The sequence below is a fragment of the Chiloscyllium plagiosum genome, chromosome 30 (genome assembly GCF_004010195.1).
Source record: "Chiloscyllium plagiosum isolate BGI_BamShark_2017 chromosome 30, ASM401019v2, whole genome shotgun sequence".
Taxonomy (NCBI): Eukaryota; Metazoa; Chordata; class Chondrichthyes; order Orectolobiformes; family Hemiscylliidae; genus Chiloscyllium; species Chiloscyllium plagiosum.
Window position 1 is genome coordinate 29,819,429 of NC_057739.1, and position 22,568 is coordinate 29,841,996.

The 22,568-nt window shown below is 37.6% G+C and overlaps 1 protein-coding gene across 4 annotated transcripts in view; it reads left to right on the forward strand.

Annotated features, from left to right (window-relative positions):
- mvb12ba (multivesicular body subunit 12Ba) overlaps positions 1–22,568 on the forward strand; it is a 177,839-nt gene that overhangs the window by 66,877 nt on the left and 88,394 nt on the right. For all 4 annotated transcript variants that reach the window (XM_043720218.1, XM_043720217.1, XM_043720220.1 and 1 more), the window contains exon 6: positions 184–315. In XM_043720218.1, the coding sequence (XP_043576153.1) occupies positions 184–315 (132 nt within the window). The remainder of the gene's footprint in view (positions 1–183; positions 316–22,568) is intronic.

Sequence of the window (22,568 nt, forward strand, 5' to 3'; positions counted from 1 at the left end):
AGAAGCAGAGTTGGCAGTGTAAAAATTCCATGATCTTTAGTAAATTTTGATAGTTAGCCTATCATGACACTTCACAGTTCCAAAAATGAACACTTGGAATTGCTTTCATTCCAGTGAAGTGTTTTTGCATGGAAATGATTCTGATTTAAAAGAAAATGTTAACTTGTTTTGTGTAATATTCAGGGAACTGAACAACATGGGAGTCTGGTACAGAATGGGAAGAGTTCCTAGGACACAGATGGTGTCAACAGCTACAGTAACAACTACATGCCTGACATCCTCCTCTTCGCCAAGTCCTGCTCCTAATCTCCCCAGGTATGTTTTTTTTAAAAAAAAGATTGGGTATTAATCACTCTTTTGTAGCAAGCATGTCCTGACATGACTTCTAAAGTTGTTACCTTTTCAAAAAACAAAATACTGTTGTAGTGGCAAACATGGTATTTCTATTGGTGAACTGCAAAGTGGATTTGGTAGGGTTTTTCCTGATATGAAAATGTTCAATGTGCACAGTGCTGGAGTTAGCCATAAAATCATGATATTGAGGCAGAGGAGACTACTTGTACTCCTGCTTAATCTATTTTATTCTTATTCCTAACTTTTTAAACTGCCTGTTTTCTACTGAGGGAAGTGAGATTTTCATTGAAAATGCTTTCAAGCTCAGCCACTTGCTTCCATGCAACTGTAAACCTAAGACTAAACCTCTGGTCGCTTGTCATTTGTAACTGAATTGTCAGTCGTTGGTGCTACAGTTCACTGCCACTGGAAATATCTTGTTTGCCGGAATAACTTGCAACATGTCTCATAGTGACCGTGTTCTACAGGTGGAGAAATTGCTTATTATGGATTCATGAATGCTGAATACAATCACAGAAATGACTTGACTGATACTTGGCTTCTCTGAGACGAAGAACAAAATCTTTCTAATTTCTAAAGAATTTGTTGATTTTTGTTTGTTTAAAATATCAGGACATATGTTTGGTCTTACAGTTATGTATACAGTACGGCAGGGAACATAATATAGTGTTTTTGCATTTTAAAGCAAAGCTTTTTAACTTGCATCAGCAGAAGTGTTAGCCTGGCAACTCATTTAGTGGCAGACCAGTCATGGATAATATTATGTTGCTGTACAAAACAAAGTACAGTTACCTTCACTTCTAACTTTTCAGGTTGTAATTGGTTTTATGATTTTTTTCATGCTATTCTATGGTAGGGGTGAAGCTTACAACTTCCAAATTCTCATTTTAGAATGTGTTTGTTCAAATTGTGTTGATTATATGTTAGACTTAGTGAGGTGGTCCTAATTTGTCTTCTGAAGCCAAAATGGAGAGGGACAACTTTATGAATTATAGCCAATCAGGAGGAGCACAGTTATTAATGGAAGGGGGGGTGGGGTGGGGGGTGAGAAATGACAAATAATCAAGTTTTAGGCATCACCAAAGCAATCCTAATTAAGCCCTAGGCTAGCAACATCAAAGGCATGCCTATTAAGGATTTCCTTTCATGCATTAGCAAGTTTCTCTACATTAAACATGCATCAGAATTACATGTTTTAAATCTTTCTTGCACGAGTATGTTTCCTTTCACCTTAAAAACCTTAAGAATGGCAGCTCAAAGCCAGTTGTCAAATGTATTTGCATAACTTGATTGAATTGTTTCTGGCAGTTATCAATTTGAGATTTAGCTTGGTAAGGTGCAGAAAGGGAGGAGTAAGTGCATCAAGTACTATTGCTATTCCCCCCCCCCCCCCCCACCAAAAAAAAAGCAGGCACCTCGCATAATTTCTATCTGTGAGTCTATCTCAACCAACTGTTGTTCCCTTAGCCTAATTCCCACTAAACTGTGGACCATCCAACGCTTTCCTTTTTATTTGTTCTTGACATGTGCAAGGCCAGCATTTATCACCTATCCCTAGCTGTCTTTGAGAAAATGGTGGTGAGCAGCTTTCTTGGACTACAGTATATATGGTGAAGTTCCTCCCAACCATTTTGATCAGTTGTAATTAGATACAACTGGCTCTCTGTAATATTTCAGGGGCAATTTAAGAATCAGCCGCTTTGTTGTGGGTCTGGAGTTGTATGTAGGCCAAATTTTCTCTTCTAACGTGAATCTGAATAATTTTTATAATAATTCAATTGTTTCATAATTGTTAATTGGACTAACCTTTTAATCTAGATTAATTAATTGTATTCCTGGTCTACAAAATAGCTGAGGTAAATAGTCATTTTAAGCCACCTCCATTTTATCATTATCACCTACAATGGCTCACCTTTTTATTCCTTTTGTGCTGCCAAATTATTACCCCACCTACAGCCTTCCTTTCAGTTCAAGTCCCTGAAACAGTTGTTCTCTCCCAATTCTACAACTCAGTTCTACTATCTTCAACTGTCACAGCACTGAAATGGCCAAATGAAAAATATGAAATAATACCCTCCTGATCGTGAACAATGTATGTTGATCGCCCTGCAGCCTTGGAGATACTCCGCTATGCTATCCTTCTATGCACTCCTTTTCCATTATTCATTTTAGTAACACTACCCTTGCTTCCCTCAACTCGCCTATTCAAATGCAGCTAGAGCGATGCTTGTTCCTGCAGGATCTATTCTTGACTGGCCTCACTTTCTTATCTATATGTATGAGGTTAGCATCCACATGCAAGAATGGACTACAGCTATTTGTTCTGACTCCTCTGTTATTCCTTTCTTGTAAGAATGTTTGTTCAATGTTCTTTTGAATAGATCATCATTTCCTCCAATGTAATATTAGGAAGATTAAAAATTAGCATATTCAGCCACACTACCAGTTGTGCGCTCATCCCAGCTATCTATCTCATTAAACTGGACTGTTTGCAGCCTTAACATTAAATTTGATCCTGAATCAAGCATTTGATCCCATAGCTCTCCATCAGAATGACTGCCCGCTCTGACTTGTGCAACATCACTTTTTTCCATTCCTCCCTTAGTTTGTTTGCAGCCGCAACCTTCATCTTTGCCAAGATATTTCCATATTCAATTATTCCAATGCCTGCCTAGCCGTCTAACCTATACCATTCAGCTCCTCTAAAGCTCTGCTGTCCATCTATCTCGTTTAAATTATCACTACATCTTGTTGTTGCACATTGGTTACAGGTCCCAATTGCTTTAATTTAAACTTCTCGCCCTTTTCTATACTTGTTGCTATGTCCCTCAAGCTTCAGAACTGGTGAACTATGTGACTTCTGAGCTCACTGCCTAGGAAATGAGTCATTCCAGGGATAGTCACTTAATTGACAGTTGCTGATTCACTGCAATTTTTGATATTGAATTTACCATTGTGTCAATTTTTGAAATCCTAAACTGGAACTACGGTTCTGCCACATGGAACACTGTGGTTATTGAAAGGTGAGATGATGTATTGCCTCAATTTCAGAGTTGCAGTGATCTAGAATTTTGGGCACACCAATCATGCACTTACTGGATTCCAGTTTCCTGGTGCATTCCATTACAAAATTATAAATGTGACATTGCTGCAAGTAGGTATAACCCAACTGCACATATACTTGTTTACTGCCTTGTATTTGGAGATAAGTGGGCCTAGTTGAGACCACAAATGGAAAAGACAGAATTCCAAATTATTACTTCCTAGCATTTCTGTTTTGAAGGACATTTCAGTTTTTGTTAAACTATCTAATTTTTCACTTTGCCACCATAATCAGAGGTTTGAATGATGACTAGCAACAAAACCAAATTTTTCTTTCTCATTATAAGCTGCATTTGTTTCCACCTCTCCATTTGTCCTTACAATTTAGGAATCATGGTTTCAATATAGGGAAGCCTATGCCTGAGGCATTCTTATAGTGCAAACAAATTATTTTAAGTCAGTTTATTTTTAATTGACATATTTTAGAACATAATTAAGAATTGACATTAAAAGAAATAGCATTACCAAACTTTGATTTTGGAGTGGCCAGATGGTTTGTGTCCTTTGGTTTACACACATATTGCTTTATGGACTGATTTGTAAAATGGTAATTTTCAGCTTTGGAATAACAAATTCTATCCAAAACCTTATTCTTGTCATTTCAGCTTTGATTTGTAAAAACCAGAACCATTGTGTGGAAATGCTTTGTCAAGCAATAATAAATTACTCTTTTTAACTTAATAATACAAACTAAAACATTGTGTTCCCAAGTAGGTTCACATTAAAACTTGCATGAGCTACAAATATTTTATTTTACTGTGTTTTGACTAAAAATGTGTTGTACTGAAAAGGATAAAACATTGATGATTTTTAAGTTCCTTGTTAAACTTTACTTGGCTTTCAGTCTTGCAAAAACCCAATCATTGACTAGAGCAGAACTACAGGGACCAAAGGTTTGTGGTCTGTCTACTAAATGAAAAAAGGAATTAGTGAATGATTTTTTGCTGTGTGTAGTCAGCTGGGATTGACATTATAAACTGGGTTATTAAGCTGAAGGTGATAAAGGAGAAAATATTGATCCTTTGCCTTTGAAAGTATGCAAGGCTCTTTTGTTTGTCTGCATAGACTGTATTTCAACATTGCTGAAAAAGCTCATGACCAAGTTTTCAAATTTCCTTCATTATGTTGTTTACTGTATTTCCTAAAGCAGCTACCAGCAGTTTAATGCTCGAATATTTAGTTACTGTTATCTCCCAGGTTGTAAAAAGAAGTTTAGATATCAGTTTAATGATGTCTTAAATCTGATACTGACAGAATAACAGTCTAGCATGTCAGCACTATTTCATTTCAGGATCTTTTAAATTAATTTTGCTTAAGAATATATATTACATCTGTACGGTTTATGAAGTCCTGATGCAGTTTGCAATGATGTCCTTGTGGAGGACTGTAGGATACAAAGGAACAATCAGTACATTGTGTAAATTGTATGATGTACATTGTGCAGCACACAATGGTCAGAATAATTTGCTGGCTATACTTAAGGTTTGGCTGGATCAGGGGCTATCACATATGACATGAAGCTGTGCAAGACCAAGGATTATGCTATGGTGTTTTAGTTGAGGGTTAATGGCCTGTGCATGCTTTGTGATACAGTGCCAGAGCTCGGGATCTGTCCGAGTTGTCGGCTTTGAGAAATGGGTTCCAGATTGCCTGCTATCTGTGTAATTCCAGGTGGAGTCCATTTATGTTTTACAAACATGTTTAAATTTAGTCATTTAACAGTTTCAGGATTTACATAACACATTTTGTAAAATACAGTATGTTATTTGTGTATTAGGTGTTAGAAAATTCCAGGTATATTGTGTGTTTATACCTTGCAGGGGTTCAAACCAGTCTGTCAAGCAAGAAAGAGACCAAGTTGTTTTAATACACAAACCTTTGTGTTCATAACTAGTGCCACAAGATTTATAACAAAGCAAATAGACTTTTAGGATCTATTACCAACATGATCTAATATAAAGCTGAAAACAAAACGTTGTCCTTTGCTTTCATCTAGAAAATGATCCTCTAGTTTGGTGGGTGACATGGAAATCTTGGGAAGCACTCTGAGGTAGTTTAGGTACTCAGCTAATAGATTGATTCTCATTTGAAATTATTTTAGTTAACCACAGTAAAATTAAGACACCTCTCACAAAGCATGGACCCAAAATTGAGTTCTTTAAAATCATAAGGGAATGTGAAAGTGGATAGACTATTCCAGTTGGGTAGAGTGGGGGAACGCTGAGGATATGTGAATATGTGAGATATCCAGAGGTATTTCTTTCTGTAGAGGATTTATTAGTCTTTCCAGTTCATGCCTTGAAAGTGGATTTGCTCTTAAGTTTTCGGAAAGGAGCTGGACAAGTTTCTGGTTATGTACAAAACAAAGGTGCAATGTTGGCTGATGTGCTTTATGGTCACTGTGGTGTAGCGGTCCTTTTTTAACTGAAGGGGTCAGAAATTTTCCAGCTTCTGTTTCTGTAATGATTAGGATTTTTGCTTACTTGTTGTTTCATTTTAGTCCTGCACGTTAATGAAAAGCTTGGGGAAAGGTGATACACAATTGCACTGCATCTGCACGGGGCAAGTTCATTGAACCAGCTGTTCGTTTCCTGTTTGTCAATTTTGTACATTCTTATGAAAAGCAAATTCAATTATTTTAATATTTACCAATATGTTGAAAATTTCTGCATTAAAAATCAGTTGGGATCCATTGAAGTAAATCATAATGTTACATAATGAGTTGTCTGCTGTTTAATTTCAGTATTGCTTTCTATATGGCCCATTGAGGACCTCTAGTGGCAGAAACCTAATATTTGAAACTGTATCAGCAATCGTTTGATGCTAACAGATCCTGACCAATTATCTTCACGAACTGCTTTCAGTTGTCATGATTTGGAGATGCCGGTGTTGGACTGGGGTATACAAAGTTAAAAATCACACAACACCAGGTTATAGTCCAACAGGTTTAATTGGAAGCACACTAGCTTTCGGAGCGACGCTCCTTCATCAGGTGATAGTGGAGGGCTCGATCGTAACACAGAATTTATAGCAAGAATTTACAGTGTGATGTAACTGAAATTATACATTGAAAAATTGATTGACTGTTAAGCCTTTCGTCTGTTAGAATACAGTGATAGTTTCACTCCTTTCATGTGTAAATCACAAAACCTTTTTTTAAAAGTTGCATTCTCGGGTTAGCTGTTAACAATGGTGATATCTAGACAATATGTTGAAGGTGTTGGCCCCCTGTGTTCTCTGTCTATGCCATGATGTTTAGATTGATTCTAATTTAAAAAGTGAGATAACTGAGTTTTACATAAATTCATGCAGTTTTTGAGCAAAGTTTCCAATTAAACCTGTTGGACTATAACCTGGTGTTGTGTGATTTTTAACTTTGCTTTCAGTTGTGATCTCGATTCATGTGAAGATTTGATAAGTATCCTTTTAATGTTTTTGGATTTCTCTGGTAATCTTGATGACTTTGTAGAATGATGGGACATTGCACAGATCACTTCAGTAAGATTTGCTGTTGCCTTTTTAACATTGAAGCCATATTTATTTCTTGACTGGCTTTGGCAAAATTAACAAGTTATGGTAAAGGCTCAACTTAAAATTGCTACATTCTTAATTGCTAAATCAAAGAGTAATTCCAGTCCGAGGTATACAAGTCATGTTGCTAAAAGAGATTGAGATGTCAAGACCGCAGGTGAAGTGAAATAAATGCTGTTGACATTGTTTTTATGTAGACATGCTTCTGACTTGAAGTTTGGTTTCTGTTATGGTGTAAAGTGTCTTCAGCTACTGTTATGGGCTAAACAACAAATGGTCAGGATATTTCACTTGCCGTTTTTTATGCCGTTATCCGACAGCTATTCCTGTACCCTTTATTTTAATGCCCTACAAGGTGGAAGTAGTAGCTGTGGAATTAGTTTGGCTTGCAGTGTACCATACCCAAGGGCAAAATGACTGCAGGTGCAGTGATCTGCAAATACATTTGATGTAGTTTTATACCACTGTATTAGATGATCTCAAAATGGCAAATGTTGCACAGCAAGCAGAACTTCACAGAAAGCAACTAATATATTAAACAATAATTTCAATCTAAATTCTCAGCGTATATATTACATGTACTGTATGCATAATGCATAGTCTGTAATGAGTTTGCTGTATTTCATGACACTGATTTGCTTTTGAGTCTATATTGTTGTGTAAGCTTTTTGCGATTTGGGTGTGTCACAGAGCACCTTAAATTTAACAGCAATGGTTTTCGCAAATAATTTTCAGAAGCAAAGGCTGAAAGAGTTCAAACTGAAGGTGTTTGACTTTCACCAGAATGAAAGCAGGGCTAAAATGGTTAAATTACAGCCACCACCTGCATGTTCCCCTTCATTTCACACATGAACCTGACATGGACTTTCTCATTATCAAGATCCTGCAGCTTCCTTACTAATGATACTATGGGTGTATCTATGTTACAGGGACTGCAGCAATTCCAGAAAGTGGTCTATCACTACTTAAGGGCATTTAGGGATGGGCAGTAAATGTGCAAATACTCTTAAAATTTATTTTATTAAGATAAGAGCACTTTGCATTCACTAAGTTTGCATTCACTTCAAGAAGGGAAAATTAAGGGGTGATCTAATCTAAGGTCATTAAATGAATAAAAAGGTTGGTTGGAGAGAAACTGTTTCTAATGGTGGAGGATTCTAGAATATGGGAGGTAACTATTTTCGCATTATAGCTAGCCCTTCTGGAATAATACCAGGAAGTACAACTTAATACAAAGGGTGGCAGATCTCTGAAACACTGCTCTCCAAAACAAACTGCAATTGTATACATAGAAACATTCAATACTGAGGTTCATAGATTTTTGTTAGACAAGAATATTCAGAATCAAAGAATCAAAATGGGCAGATGGGCTTAAGATGGTAACCAGCTGTAATCTAATTGAATGATGAAACAGGCTTGAGAGACTGGTCTTCAATGAAGAATTCAATAATTTTCATCTTCCTGCTTGTTCACTCTCTAGCGAGGCTGGCTTTTCTTATAACAGTTAAATTTAAGTAGCCACTTTCAAAAAGAACTCTCATGCTTTTTCAAACTCCATAATCAGTGTTTCTGTTAACTACTTGAGTTAGAGATTCTGAGACATACATTATACATGTGTCTAATTAACAACGTGAGACAGGTGACAGGTGTCATAAATACAGTTCTGAAGATCTATGAGCAATTTGCATATCTGTGTCAAACTTACATATCCTCAGAATGGAGAAAACCGGTTATTTTTCAATCAAAAGAATAGTGTTGCTAATTAAATGACGAAAATGAGTCAAATTTAATCTTTACATCTAAGACAGAATTTGATCCTTTCGTAAATGAAACCAGCAATTCCATTTTACTGCATTGAAATTGTTAGATCCATCACGTTGGAGTTGAAGGTAACCTTTTTCTTTTAAGGTTTAGTCAATGTTGCCCCATTCTGCAAGGCAGAGCTGAAAGTTTCCCACCTGTAACCTGCATGAGTGTTGCATTTTTATGCACAATATCCAGGATCAAAATGAAAATCTTTCCTGCTGTATTAACTGATCTAACTGGCACGTGCCCTCTTGTGGTTTTGTAGCCTTCCTAGACAAATAAACAGAATTGATTACCTACGTTATGGAATAATCTATGAATTAAGTATTTTTTAAAAAATCAAGCTTAAATTGTATACAAAGTCTGCATGACATATTTAACTTCGTTACTGAAACTTACCTCTTGATTCCCTGCAAAAAATATAAATGTGTGTAGCATTCCATTAGTGCTCTTCATAGTAACCTCAATTTGTATTTGAGGATTCATATAATCCTTCAAAGCACTCATGTCTAGCTCAAGAAATTTGGAATAGCATTGTAGCTGTTCAGTAGTCTGTCACTTGGATTTGAAAGCATCAGGTCCTCTTTCTCTCAAGTCTGTGTCTGCACAGTCAAGGTGATGGACTGACAATTAATAGATTGATAACAATGCAGAGTGTTATCAGGAAGTATGATTGAAAATTTTGCAAATACACCAGCGTAGTCTGCCTGTGTGAAGAAAATTGATGAGTTGGGATTTGAGGTGTGGGGCCCTTTGCCACACCTGCAAAGGATATTCACCTGAATCACTGCTTCCTTTTTCTCTCCAGATATTGATTGACCTTTTCTAAAGACTCCAGCATTTACTATTTTTGTTTTAGATTTCCAGTAGGTGCTATTGGTGTGTTTAATAGCAATAGCTTTGCAAAGCCTGTCTACATGTACAGGTCAGGAATGTGCTGGGATACTACCCATATGCCTGGATGAGTGCTGTTATGACAAAGCACAGGAAGCTTGACACCATCCAGGATAAAATTGCCCACTTGTTCTGCATCATATCCACAAACATTCACTCTCTGCACTAGTGTCTCAGCAGCAGCATGTGTCATCTTACAAGATGCACTGCAGAAATTCTTAGACAGCACCCTCCAAATCATTGACCACTTCCCCATCTCAAAGGACAAGGCCAGCAATACATGCAATCATCTACAAGTCTTTCTGTGAGCCACTCGGCATCCTGACTTGGAAATGAATTTTACGTTGAATAAAGACACTTAAGTTTGTTCGAAATCTGAGTGACCAGACATGGGTAGGCTCCCATGTATATCCCTGCCATTCGGAAATAAGTTTTAATAGAATTAACATGATTAACTTAACTTTGAGATCTTGCTAGGGTACAAACCTGCAACCTCTTACTTAATGACTCTGTAATCCAGCACTAGTCTGTTCTGTCACTATCACAGCATTTATTTCTGCTTCTGCCTTACTACACAGCAATATCAAGCAAAAATATACATCCTTCCAGAATAGAATATCTATGCAAACAAATTGTGTTGCATTTTGGAAAAATTGTAGCCTTTTATTATTTGGTGGAAAGCTTTGTTGCCCCACTAAACAGCACTGCTAAACTGTGGGGACAGATGGGTAATCTGCTCACAAACCAGTGTTGCTGTTGTACTGACTGCTCAGAGCACCGTTATTAGTATTGGTTCAATTTTGCTTTCTGATTGAACTGAGGTTCAGCAGTTCCATCGTATTAACTCACTGATAGCCTAGTCTGCTTTACTGTAATTGGCATGCAAAATTTGTTGAAGCTCCAAATAGTGACTTTTTTTATTTGCTAATAAAATATTTTGTTATGTAATATTTGTCTCGTTTTGAAAATGCTGGGCTGAACATGCTATTTAATTTTGGTGTTTTTTAATTTCTGTCCTAAATTTCAAGTGCGTATTAACTTCCAGAGAAGGAGAACAAAACGACCATAAAGTTTAACAGGTTTACCAAGACTTGTGCGTGCTTTTATTTCTAAACATGGTCAGCATTTAATATCAGTTTGTCTCCTTTTTTATATAGGATTTTCTTGCCTTTGAATCTTTGAATTTTGTTTGTGAAAGTCTGCAACTTTGTACTGTACTCTGCTATTTTTGACATTTCTTTCAAATTTCAAAAATAATAGTTAATGTGGTGATAAGAGTCCTTGGTTACATCAGTAATGATGTACAACGACGAAGCAAGACAAGACTTCAAAAGGTTTCTGTATCTGTCGCCACTGACTGCAGTGATGTCTAGGGAATGTAAACATTTAAGGCTGTCAAAGCTTGTTTATCACATAAATATGTTATCACTCATCAAAGTTGTATTTTTTTTTCTTCAAACAACATGGCATGAAAAAGGCAACAACTCACTAAGGTTTTGTGGTGGAAGTTTTTGTGAAAAAAAGAAGCTGCAAAATTTCATGTATTTCATCCTATCTATGCATATCTACTATGCAAGATCACCCCTACTGAAATATTATGAAATTTATAGATCTAAGATGAAACATGTCTGATAATTATTCTTCCCTTTTCTTCTATTCCCCCTCCTTCCCCACCCCCGCCACCAACCTCAATGCATAAACCTTCCTTTTTGAACATGATTTTGTAACTTGTCTGCTTTTGGATTAAATGTGAACAAATTCAGAAATGCTACTTTTTCTGGACTTGAAAAGAATTTTTAATAAAACCCTATTTCACTTGAAAATAAAATCAGATCACATGCAAACAAAAAAGTTAAACTCTTATTGGTTTTGCTTCATGTATTTTGAGATTCCTCTTTCGAACTTATGGCCAGTGTACTGTGACCGAGCAGCAGTCTTCAGCAATGTTTCTTCTAATTAGCTATGCAGATCTCAACTAGTCAACCAATACAGAAAAGTCCGAAATCCAGTTGTCTGGATAATTTCGACAGTTGCAAACAAAATTAATCAAGACATTTCATTAGAACAAAACATGTCATTGCAAACATTCTTAGACAGCAACATTTTTGAAGATTTTTCTATCAGTGTGCTTGTCTAGGAGCTTCTCAGCTTCTTTTGAAATCTAGTAAATTTACTGAGCATGCTATGAGATAGCTATTGTATGCAAGTCAACTTGGCCTAGATCTCGAATTCTTGTATTGCTTGGAATTGAACACCAGTAGGAATTCCGTGTTTGGATTATTTTGTGCTCTATTACAGGAACTGAGACTCACAGGAAAAACTCAGCAAACACAACCTATTTATTTAAAAATAGGCTTAGCAAATGCTAATATGTTCAACAAAAATTCCTTTTCTTCTTGTTTGAAACTGTTTGTGAATAGTGTTCGAATTTTTAAGTCTATACGTGGTGTTCTATTCCAAGAAGTCCGGAAGGCACTTTATTTATGGGTTCATACTACACAAGTGCGCATGCATAACTTGCTGGACAAGTTCAATTGCTGGAATAGTTCTGAGGAAAGTAATTGGACCTGAAGTGTTACCTCTGATTTCTGCCCGTAGATGCTGCCAGAACTGCTGAACTTTTCCAGGAATTTCTGTTTTAGTTTCAGATTTCCAGCATCTGCAGTTCTTTCAGTTTTTGATATTACACACCTCTGGAGCAGGTGAAACTTGAACTGGGGCCTCCCTGCTCAAAGGTCTGTACTCTTGTTTCCTAATGGATCGATTCAGAGATTTTTAAAAAAATTAGTTTGCTTGTGGCACTTGGGCATCGCTGGCTAGCCAGCATTTATTGCCCATCCCTCTTTGCCCTTGAGCAGCTGGTGGTGAACCGCTGCCTTAAATTGCTGCAGTTCATGTCCTGTAGGTAGACTCACACTGTCGTTCAGGAGGGAATGCCAGTATTTTGGCTCAGTGACAATGAAGGAATGGTGATATATTTTCAAGACACGTTGGTGACTGGCTTGGAAGGAAGCTTTAAGGTAGTGGTGTTCCCATATACCTGCTGCTCTTACCCTTGTATGTGGAGGTAGTCAAAGGTTTGGAAGGTGTTGTCGAAGAATCTTTGAATTTCTGCAGTGTGTCTTTTAGGTAATACATACTGCTGTTAGAGTGTCAGTGGTAGAGGGTGTGGATTCTTGTGGATGTGGTGCCAATCAGGCACCTCTGGAATAGATGGGCCTTGAACCTCGGTCTCCAGGTTCAGAAGTAGGGACACAACCACTCTGCCACGAGAACTCCTTTTAGATATTTTTCTTTCTGTTAATATGTCACAATCTTTCTGCAGACATTCTACCTGTTTTGACATGTTATGACAGATCTAGAGCAGGTGGACTTGAACCTGGGTTTTCTGGCTCAAAAATGGGGATACTGTCTCAAAAACCAGCTTGTTTAGACATAAAGGAGCACAAGTGAATGCTCATGACCTGCACATAATTAAAAATTACTGCCTAATCAATACCTAGTGAACTTACTGAATAATTGTATTTCTGAGTTGGATATTAAAAAGAAAGAACTTGGATTTATGTAGTTTTTGTTAAGACCTAGAGTCATCCCTAAAGCGCTTTATAGCCACTAAAGTATTTTGGAAGTATAGTAAATTATAATGTGCGAAATGCAGTAGCCAACTTATAAGCAGAAAACTCCCACAAGCAGCATTGATCAAATAACCTGTTTTAATGATGCTGGTTTCAGAATAAATACCAAACAAGATACCTGATAATTAACTTGATTGAACTTTTGATGCTGAGAATATTTAGCTGACGTAAAATATTGAACATCAAAAGGAATCAGCAATGAGTTTTTTTTTAACTTAATGTTCTTTGTAGAGGCTTGAATTAGAGAAGCACAGATATTATGGAGGGTTTTGAGGCAGAGGATATGATAGACTAGCGAGAGGTGAAAATGGGGAGGGATTTTAAAACGTATGAGAATTCTAAAATCAATACATTGAACTTCATTGCTCAGTTGGGATTGATCAAGCTAATGAGGACAGGAATGATGGAAAAATAGTTTGAGGGTTAAGACATGGGCAGAAGTTTATGGGGTTACTCTAATTTCTGTACCTTTATCTGTGCAAGATGAACTGCCCTCAACATCATTGCAATGTATGCCTTCCTCAACAATGCTTGCTGTCATAGTTGTATCTCATTCTTAAGATCATTACATGCTTTTACTATAATATATGCATTTGTAGTGATACCTGTTTCAAGGAGAGGGAGCTGATGATTTGATGAGAAACCTCTACATTTGACCAGAAAAAGACTTTCTCCGTGAACAGAGCAGATGATATGCTAAGCAAGTAAATAAACATACATTTGTCACTCCACTTATATATCTTCACTGTGAGCGGTATTGATTGATCGTATTTGACTATAGTCCTTTGAAATCCCATGGATTCCTAGCACTCCCTACTGTACAGATGTAGATTAACTTGCACAAAAGTGATTTTTGTTTTCGTAACTGGTTGGGATTTGAAATTTTTTATCCACTCCAGTTTTGTGCTAGCTTATAAGAAGTGTGAGGATTTCAAATGGATAATTTGAGTCAGAGGTTTTTTCTCCATGCAATAACTTCTCAGTTTTGTCATAACATGTAGAATGACATTTGTGAAACTATCACTTTTCACTTTGACCTTTTTTAGTACTTTCTCTCCAACATTTCTGTTGTGGTGCAATTTTTATAGGAAGTTCCTTACCTTATTATGTGAGTATGTTTTACTGATGACCAGTGATTCTCTTAACTTGGGAAAGTTTTACACAGATATCATTTTGTTCATCTCCACCCCCTTTAAGCAGCAGTACAACCAGAATGTTCCAAACCATTTGACATGAATACAGTTGCTTATTGGGATTAGAAATCTGTTAACTGTTGGAACAGACTTTAGTTCAGTCTCTTCCAAATTCTCTGTCCTGTGAGATATTAGTTGTTTGAATTATAAATGTCTCTACCTGTTTTACAAGAGAAGTTACATGTTCAGTATTCTATGTTAAATGTTGAAGGGCTTTTGCCCGAAACATCGATTTTCCTGCTCCTCAGACGCTGCTTGACCTGCTGTGCATTTCCACTATCCCACACTCAACTAAAATTTGTATGTCCGAATCAGCAAATTGAAAATTTAAATTCGCCTGCAAGTCTTGAGCACTTTAGAATGCCGAGTATTCCTTCATCAACGGAATCATCACATTGCTATGGGAACTTGCCATTTGTACATTTCCCTACAATGCAGCGGCTGCACTTCATAAATAAATAATTAATTGTCTGTGAAATACTCTGGGAAATTTGAAAAAAAATTCTAACATAAATGTGATTTTCTTCCTTTTTTCTTTTCTTTTTTGATGGATGTGGTCTGTAATATGAGAATGTGAGGCCAAATGAAAAGAATTCTAATTTTGTTGTTCGTGGCAACAGACTGTAATCTGATCTCGTTATTTAATTTTTTAAAATGTAAAAATAGTACATCCAGCTCTTGAAGCATCTGTCAGTACCTCCAGACAATGATAGTTTAAATCCACTTGTTTATCAACTTGATATATATGCTGCTTGGCTGGACTTGAATAATTGAAACGCTTAATTTATATGCACGTTTGATTAGAACAACTTAAGTTGTGTAGTTCCTATTTTATGACCCACTGTGCGTTCTATCTTGAATTGTTTTGGTGAAAATCTTACAGTAAATAACTGCACATATGTTTTATAACGGGTGCAAAAAGATGCCCCTTTGTTTGCTCTTACATTTCCAGGGTTATCTGCATTCGCCACATTCCTTTTAAAGGGGTATAAAGTAACCTAGGTAATATCTGGCTCTGTGGAGCGTGCTAGGTTTGACTGATTTAGCATAATTGGTCGAGCTATAAAGTGTTTGCTTAGGTTGCTTTCAGCTTATTGTTTGGAATGTTGTTCAAAGATACTTGATCCATACAAGAGGCTGTGCTTCAAATTTTATGTTCAGCATTTAGTGACAGTTTCATAAACCTGGGCTTGAAGTTAACTGTAATTCTTTGAGTAATATACTCTTTTGTGTAGTGCTCAAAGGTAAGGTATTTCCAAAGTACCTTTAGTCTCTTAAACATGGCATTGAAAACGTTTTATGTCAGAACATTCAAATTGGTCTCTGTGCAGTTTGCTGCTGCTCTGCCAGTTTAGATGGATTCTCTTTGTCCCTTCAGGCTGTGGAAAAATGCACTGACTTCTGAAAAGTTGCTTTCATTTAGATACTCAAAATATCCTAGTTTAAATGAAACTTTTAAGTTCTGATTTCAGTATTGCAGAACTAAAGAGAAAATGTACTTTACTGAATTCCCACTTTGTTCTGATTGCCACTTACTGGTGTGTCTTAGTTTGCCCTTGTGTTTTATGCTTTCAAACTGTGGGTAAGTGGCAGTCTGGGAACAAACTTACAGTATAAAATCTCCTTGTCAGTGACTACATGAAGTTGTCTCTAGTGACATGAGTGCTGCCTACAGCTTCTTGTTCTTTTTGATGATGTCGCTGGAGAGGAACTTCATGATGCTACTGAAAATGAGATTGTATACAACATGCCTGCTGCAAGGCTGCCTCTGTTACAGCCAGTTCAAGGCATAACACTCAAATGCGGTTTTTGTGGAGATAACCTTGTTCTCATTCAGGGTGATTAGAATTCCTGTAATATATACTTCCACATTTTAGTAAAGATAACTACAGATGGTATGAATGGCTCATTTGGAAACTGCCTGCAAACATGCTAATAATTAAGGTGGTATTGTGATAAAAAATGTTTTGTAAATATTGACATTACTGAAGTCAATTTTATATTATCATCTTTCTGAAGCATAATGGCCGAGTGTTGCAGAAATCACCCCATTGATGACATTTGACAGATTCCACTTGACATGAAACACATTCTTAAAAAGAATCATATGGTTATTTTTTTACTTGAGGTTTGCTGAGCAGAGAGTTAGCCATCAACTGCCCCACAGGTGGCCAGAAAAAAATGACCCTTGCAGCAGGAACACTAATAGTTGTTTTGTATGGTAGCCTTCCTTAAGTTAGTTAATAAGCAGTCTAGGGCTAGTGAGCCTTGATCCTACTATGGCAAACTAAAATTGAATCAAATTGATTTTAATCATTGTGGGGAAACCCCAGGAAAATAACCACAATCATCTTTTCGTGTCCGCTGAAGTGAGTCAGCCAGCCACTAAGTTGCATAAGCAAGAAGAAGGACCGTTTCCCTTATCACCTTATTGGGCTACTGTTGCTACACACTCCTGAACACCACTTGTTTTTGTGAGATCTGTGATCAGTGGGCTATTGACCCTTGCTTGTTTATGCACTATAGTGCTATAGAATTTGAAAAGCAACATCAGTGGGCTGTTGGTTGAATGCATCAAAGTCAGGTTTGAAGCTACATTATGCTGAGAAACCTATGAGGAGCTGTTTGATGAAAATTGTCATAGGATTGATTAGGAATACCCCATTTTAACAAAAAAACTTCCTCTAATGAGCGTTGAATATCTACAGAATATTATTTGGTATTATTTTCAGGAATATGTGCTTTTTTTCTTGAGATATGAAATTAAAGCAGATAGGAATAGGAGTTGGCTATTGATCCCCTTGAACCTGTTCTACCACTGAGTTAGGTCATAGACAATCCATACCTCTACTCCAATTGCCTGGTTTTTAACTGTGTTCTTTAATAATCATCTTAAAACCTATCTATCTCCGGTTTGAAGGTTTCAGTGACAATAAATGCTGGCCAGTCAGCGACTCTCGCATCCTACAAGTGAATAAAAAGTAATGCGTCATCCACAGCCTTTTGGAGGAAAGGCTTCTGGAGTTTTCCTCGGCTGTATATACAGGTTTCTTGATTTCAATGTTGAAAATCCAGCTCTAATTTGGTTTCTGGATTCATCTGTCAGAGATCACAGTTTCTGGTTACCCTATTCTACCTTTCAACTTGTTAAGTATCTCAGTTAGATTATGCCTTTATCTTCTGTACTCCAGAGAATACAAATAAAATTAATGCAACTTCTCCTTCTAAATTTAACTGTTTTAACATAAAAATCATTGGATACATTGCCATACAACAGACTTCTGGGCAGAGTTAGAGCTCATAGAATTAAAGGGGTGGTAAAAACCATAAGCTATAAGAATTATAAGAAATAGGAACACGAATAGGCCATTTGGCCCCTCAAGCCTGCTCCACTATGCACTAGGATCACAGTTGATCTGACGTTAGCAAGCTTGGAGAAGACTTGTAGCTCAGGTTGAGGTTCTGGAAGTAAGCTTTCGCTCTCTTGAGCGGGAAGGTTCATTTTCAGACATTCCGTCACCATATCAGGTAGCATCAGTGAGCCTCTGGTGAAGCACTGATCTGACATTCCCCATGTCCACTTTCCTGCATTATCCCAGTCATTCTTGATTCCCCTGTTCATCAAGAATCTGTCTCCCTCCGTCTTCTGAGAGAAGGAATTCCTCCTCATCTCTGTCTTAATTTGGCACCTCTTTATTCTGAGACTTTGAACTCTGACTCTAGATCTTCCTGTGATGAGAAATATCCTCTGTGTTTACCCAGTCAAGTACCTTAAGAATCCTATATGTTTCAATGAGATCACCTCTCATTCTTCTAAATTCCGGTTAGTGGAGTCCCAACCTGTTTAACCTTTGCTCATAAGAAAATCCCTCCATCTCTGGGATCATCATAGCGAACCTTTTCTGAAGTGCCCTCAGGGGCATGTACTTTTTCTTCTATAAGGGGAACTAAAACTAGTTACAATACTCCCAAATATAGTCTCACCATCACCTTGTACAGTTGCAGTAAGACTTCCCCTCTCTTACTCTCCAATCCCCATGAAATAAAGTCCAACATTCCATTATCCCACATCATGACTGGCTGCACCTGTGTGCAAGCTTCTGTGTTTACTGCACAAGTACCCCAAGTTCGTTTTGAGTTGCAGCTTTCTGTAGTTCTCCATTTAAATAGTAGTCTGTTCTTCTGTTCTCCCTTTGAAAATTGGGAATTTCACATTTCCTCAATTCATACTCCATTTGTAAAGTTCTTGCCCATTCACTTAATCTATTTGAGAAACTGCTTGAATCCCTCTTGCGACGTGCAATTCTATGAGTTTTGTGATGTCTGCAAAATTGACTACAATACATTCGCTTCCTTCCTCCAAGTTATCAATATATTTGTATGGACCAGACCAGGCACCTCAAAAATATATTAAGATGATAACCTAGACTCTAACTTTATTTAAAGTATAAGGCGTTGCATTCCAAATGCAATTCAATTGGTCAAACTACTTGATTTTAAGCAAAACAGACTTTATTTTTCTACTTCAGTTGAATACAGACAAAAAAAAGATTTGGCTTAATTGTAACTCTATTGAAATGGTTAACAAAATAACATATCTATTAACCAAGACTAATTAACTGTTCTTGTATAGTAACATCCCTTGACAAAGGCAAATTCAGAACAATAGATCATCTCACAGGAGAAAAAGAACCACAACTTTTTAGCTGTAACATAGTGGGATAAGAACTTCCATATCCAGCTTCAAGACCCTAGCCACTGCTGAAAGCAAAAACTATTGCTTTATGTGGGAGCTTGACCCCATCCATTCAGGGTTCTTCTATTGTTCAAACCTTTTCTTAAAAAAAACCCAAGACCTCTCAATGTACTTATTGTATTGCCTTTGAGCAGACTGCTTGGTACCTTTGTCTTAACCTTTCTTCATTTTAAAACAAAGGACAAAAATACACCTCTTAAAGCCATTGTATCATCACATAAACAGTTGCAGTCCCAGCCCTGATTCTTGTAGAACCCCACTGGTTACATGTCACCAAAAAGAACCCCTTTTTTCCCTACTCACTGTTTTCTGTCTATTAGCAAATTCTCTATCCACGCCAGTGTACTACCTCCGATATCATGGGTTCTTATAACTTAATCTTTTGTGATGTACCTTGCCAAATGCAACATAATTCCTGGCTTCCCGCTATCCACTCTTGATTGAGACTTCCTTGAAAGTCTCTAATAAATTAGTCCAACACAACTTCGCTTTCATTAAGTCATGCTGACTCTGCTCAATTAGATTATGATTTTCCAAATGTTCTACTGTTAGTTCCTTATTAATTGATTCCAACATTTTTCCTCAAACAGATGTTGGGCACATTGGCAACGAGTGGCTCAATGGTTAGCACCACTGCCCCTCAGCACCAAGGACACTGGTTCGATTCCAGCCTCGGGTGGCTGTTTGTGTGGAGTTTGTACATTCTTCCTGTGTCGCAAGGGTTTCCATCAACTGCTCTGGTTTCCTCCGATAGTCCAAAGTTTTGCGAGTTAGGCGGATTGGCCATGCTAAATTACCCATAGTGTGCAGGAATGCATAGGTTAAGTGTGTTAGCCATGGGCAGTGCAGGGAAAGGGTAGAGGTTTAGTTGGTATGCTCTTCAGAGGGTCAGTGTGGACTTGTTGGGCTGAATGGCCTGTATGCACACTGTGTGGATTCTATTCCTCTAGTCTGTAGTTACTAGCCTTTTGCGTCCCTCCTTTTTTGAATGGGGTTGTCACATGGGCAATTTTCCAATCCTCCAATCCTCCAGTACTTCTCCAGAATCCAAGAATTCTTGGAAAAGCCAAGACTTCCACTATCTCTGTAGGCACTTAAAATCTTAGGGTGCAAACATCAGGACAAGGAACATAACTGCCTTTCGCCCCATTAATTGTCTAATGCAGTAGTAGAAAAATACAAAATTGGCTGAGGGATGGGAATGAGAATAATGGCTAATGGTATTTTTTAGGCTGGAACTTTGACTTGGTGCTCCCTAATTCCTGATGAAGGCTCATGCCCGAAACGTCAGTTCTCCTTCTCCTCGGATGCTGCCTCACCTGCTGTGCTTTTCCAGCAACATAGTCTCGACTCTGATCTCCAGCATCTGGAGTCCTCACTTTCTCCTCCTTGGTGTTCCCTTGGGATTGATATTGGGACCCATACTTTTCCTGATGCTCTAAACCTTGGCGTATAGGGGACAATTTCAAAGTTTGCAGACGATATAAAACTTGGAAGCACTGTAAATTGTGAGGATGACTGTAAAAGTTCAAAAGGACATTTGCAAGTTGGTGAAATGGGCTGATAGTTGCCAGGTGAAGTTTGATGTGGAGAAGTGAGTTTGGTTTTGGTGTAAAATAAATGGAAAGATGGTATAAAATAAAAGTACTATTCTAAAAGGTGTGCAGGATCAGAGAGACCTGGATGCATATAGCGCACTGAAGGTGGCAGGGCAGATGGAGAAAACCTGTATTAAAGCATACAGTATCCTACACTTTGTTCATATGGACATAGAATACAAGGCAGTAGTCACACCTCGGCTAGAGTACTGTATATAATTTTGGGGGATCTATAATTTATGAAGTAAATGAACACATAGGAAATCCTGCAGAAGAGGTTTATGAGAAATGGTTCCAGGGATAAGCAGCATCAGTAATGAAGATAGATTGGAGAAGTTAGAATTGTTTTCCTTGCAGATGAGAAGGCTATGAGGAGATGTAGAAATTTCAAAATCATACTGTGTCAAGATACAGTGGATAGGGAGAACTTGTACCCAGTTGTGAAGAATTTAGGATGAAAGGATATAGGTTTAAAGTATTTCACAAAATAAGCTTATGCAATGTGAGGGGAAAAAACTGAGGAGTTGGGGTTTGGAATGCATTGTCTGGACATCTGGTGAAGTCCAGTTTTATCAAAGCATTCAAGAGGGCATGATTTTTTTCTATTTAAATAATGTACGGGGTTACGGAGAAAATGCAGGAGCATGGCGATGTCATAAAGTTCATTCATAGTCAGTGCAGACATGATGAGCTGAATGGCAGTGTCCTGCCCTCTAACCATTCTGTAAACTCTCAGTATCATTTTGGTGAATCTCTGCTATGGTGTCTTTGATTTATATTCTTCCTTAGGTTTGAGCTTCCAGAACTGAATGCATTTCTCCAGATGATCTCGCCAAGGTTGTGTAACTGAAACACCATTTCCTCCTATTCTGAATCTTTGAGAGGATGGAAACATTTCATTAGTTTTAGTTTTACTGTCTCATGGGATGAGGGCATCCATGACTGGGCCAGCATTAGTGCCCTTTCCTAACTGCCTAGAGGGCAGTTGAGAAGCAACCACATTGCTGTGAGCCTGGAGTCACATGTAGGTCAGGCTGGGTAAGAATGGCCACTTCCTTCCCTAAAAGACAATAGTGAACCAGAATGGGTTTTTCCAGCAATCAACAATGGACTCGCAGTCATCCTTAGAACTCTTAATTCCACATTTCTATTGGATTCGAATTCCACCATCTGCTGTGGTGGGTTTCGAACCAGTGTCCCCAGAACATTACCTGGGTCCCTGGAATAACAGTCCAGTGATAATACCCCTTGGCCATCACCTCTCTTAGTGGTGTTGATTGATTTTTATTTTACCTGCCCCATCTTTTTGCATTTGATTCCAAAGCTCTACTCAGCTAAAGAAATACTTCTGTAGTACAGTCATGTCACTCTGATTACGTCCACTCAAACAGGCAGACAGGGCCTCAGTCTAACACTGAGTATAAAAGGAGGTGTATCTGACAGTAGAGAAGGACACTGTATTAGATGTTTCAGTTTGAACCAAACTTTTGACTTGTTAGTTCTACTGCTGAATCAAAACAAGCACCCTCTGCCCACTAGTTATCTCCCAAAGATTGAAATTTCTTGAAGATTTTATAATATTGCAGCCAAATTAAACAGTTCCTTAAAGAGTTCAACTCGGTAATTTTCTCTTTGAACCTTTTATTCTTTTCTTCAACCTCTAAAAGTTACATATTTCAGATTATTTTTCTCAAAATTA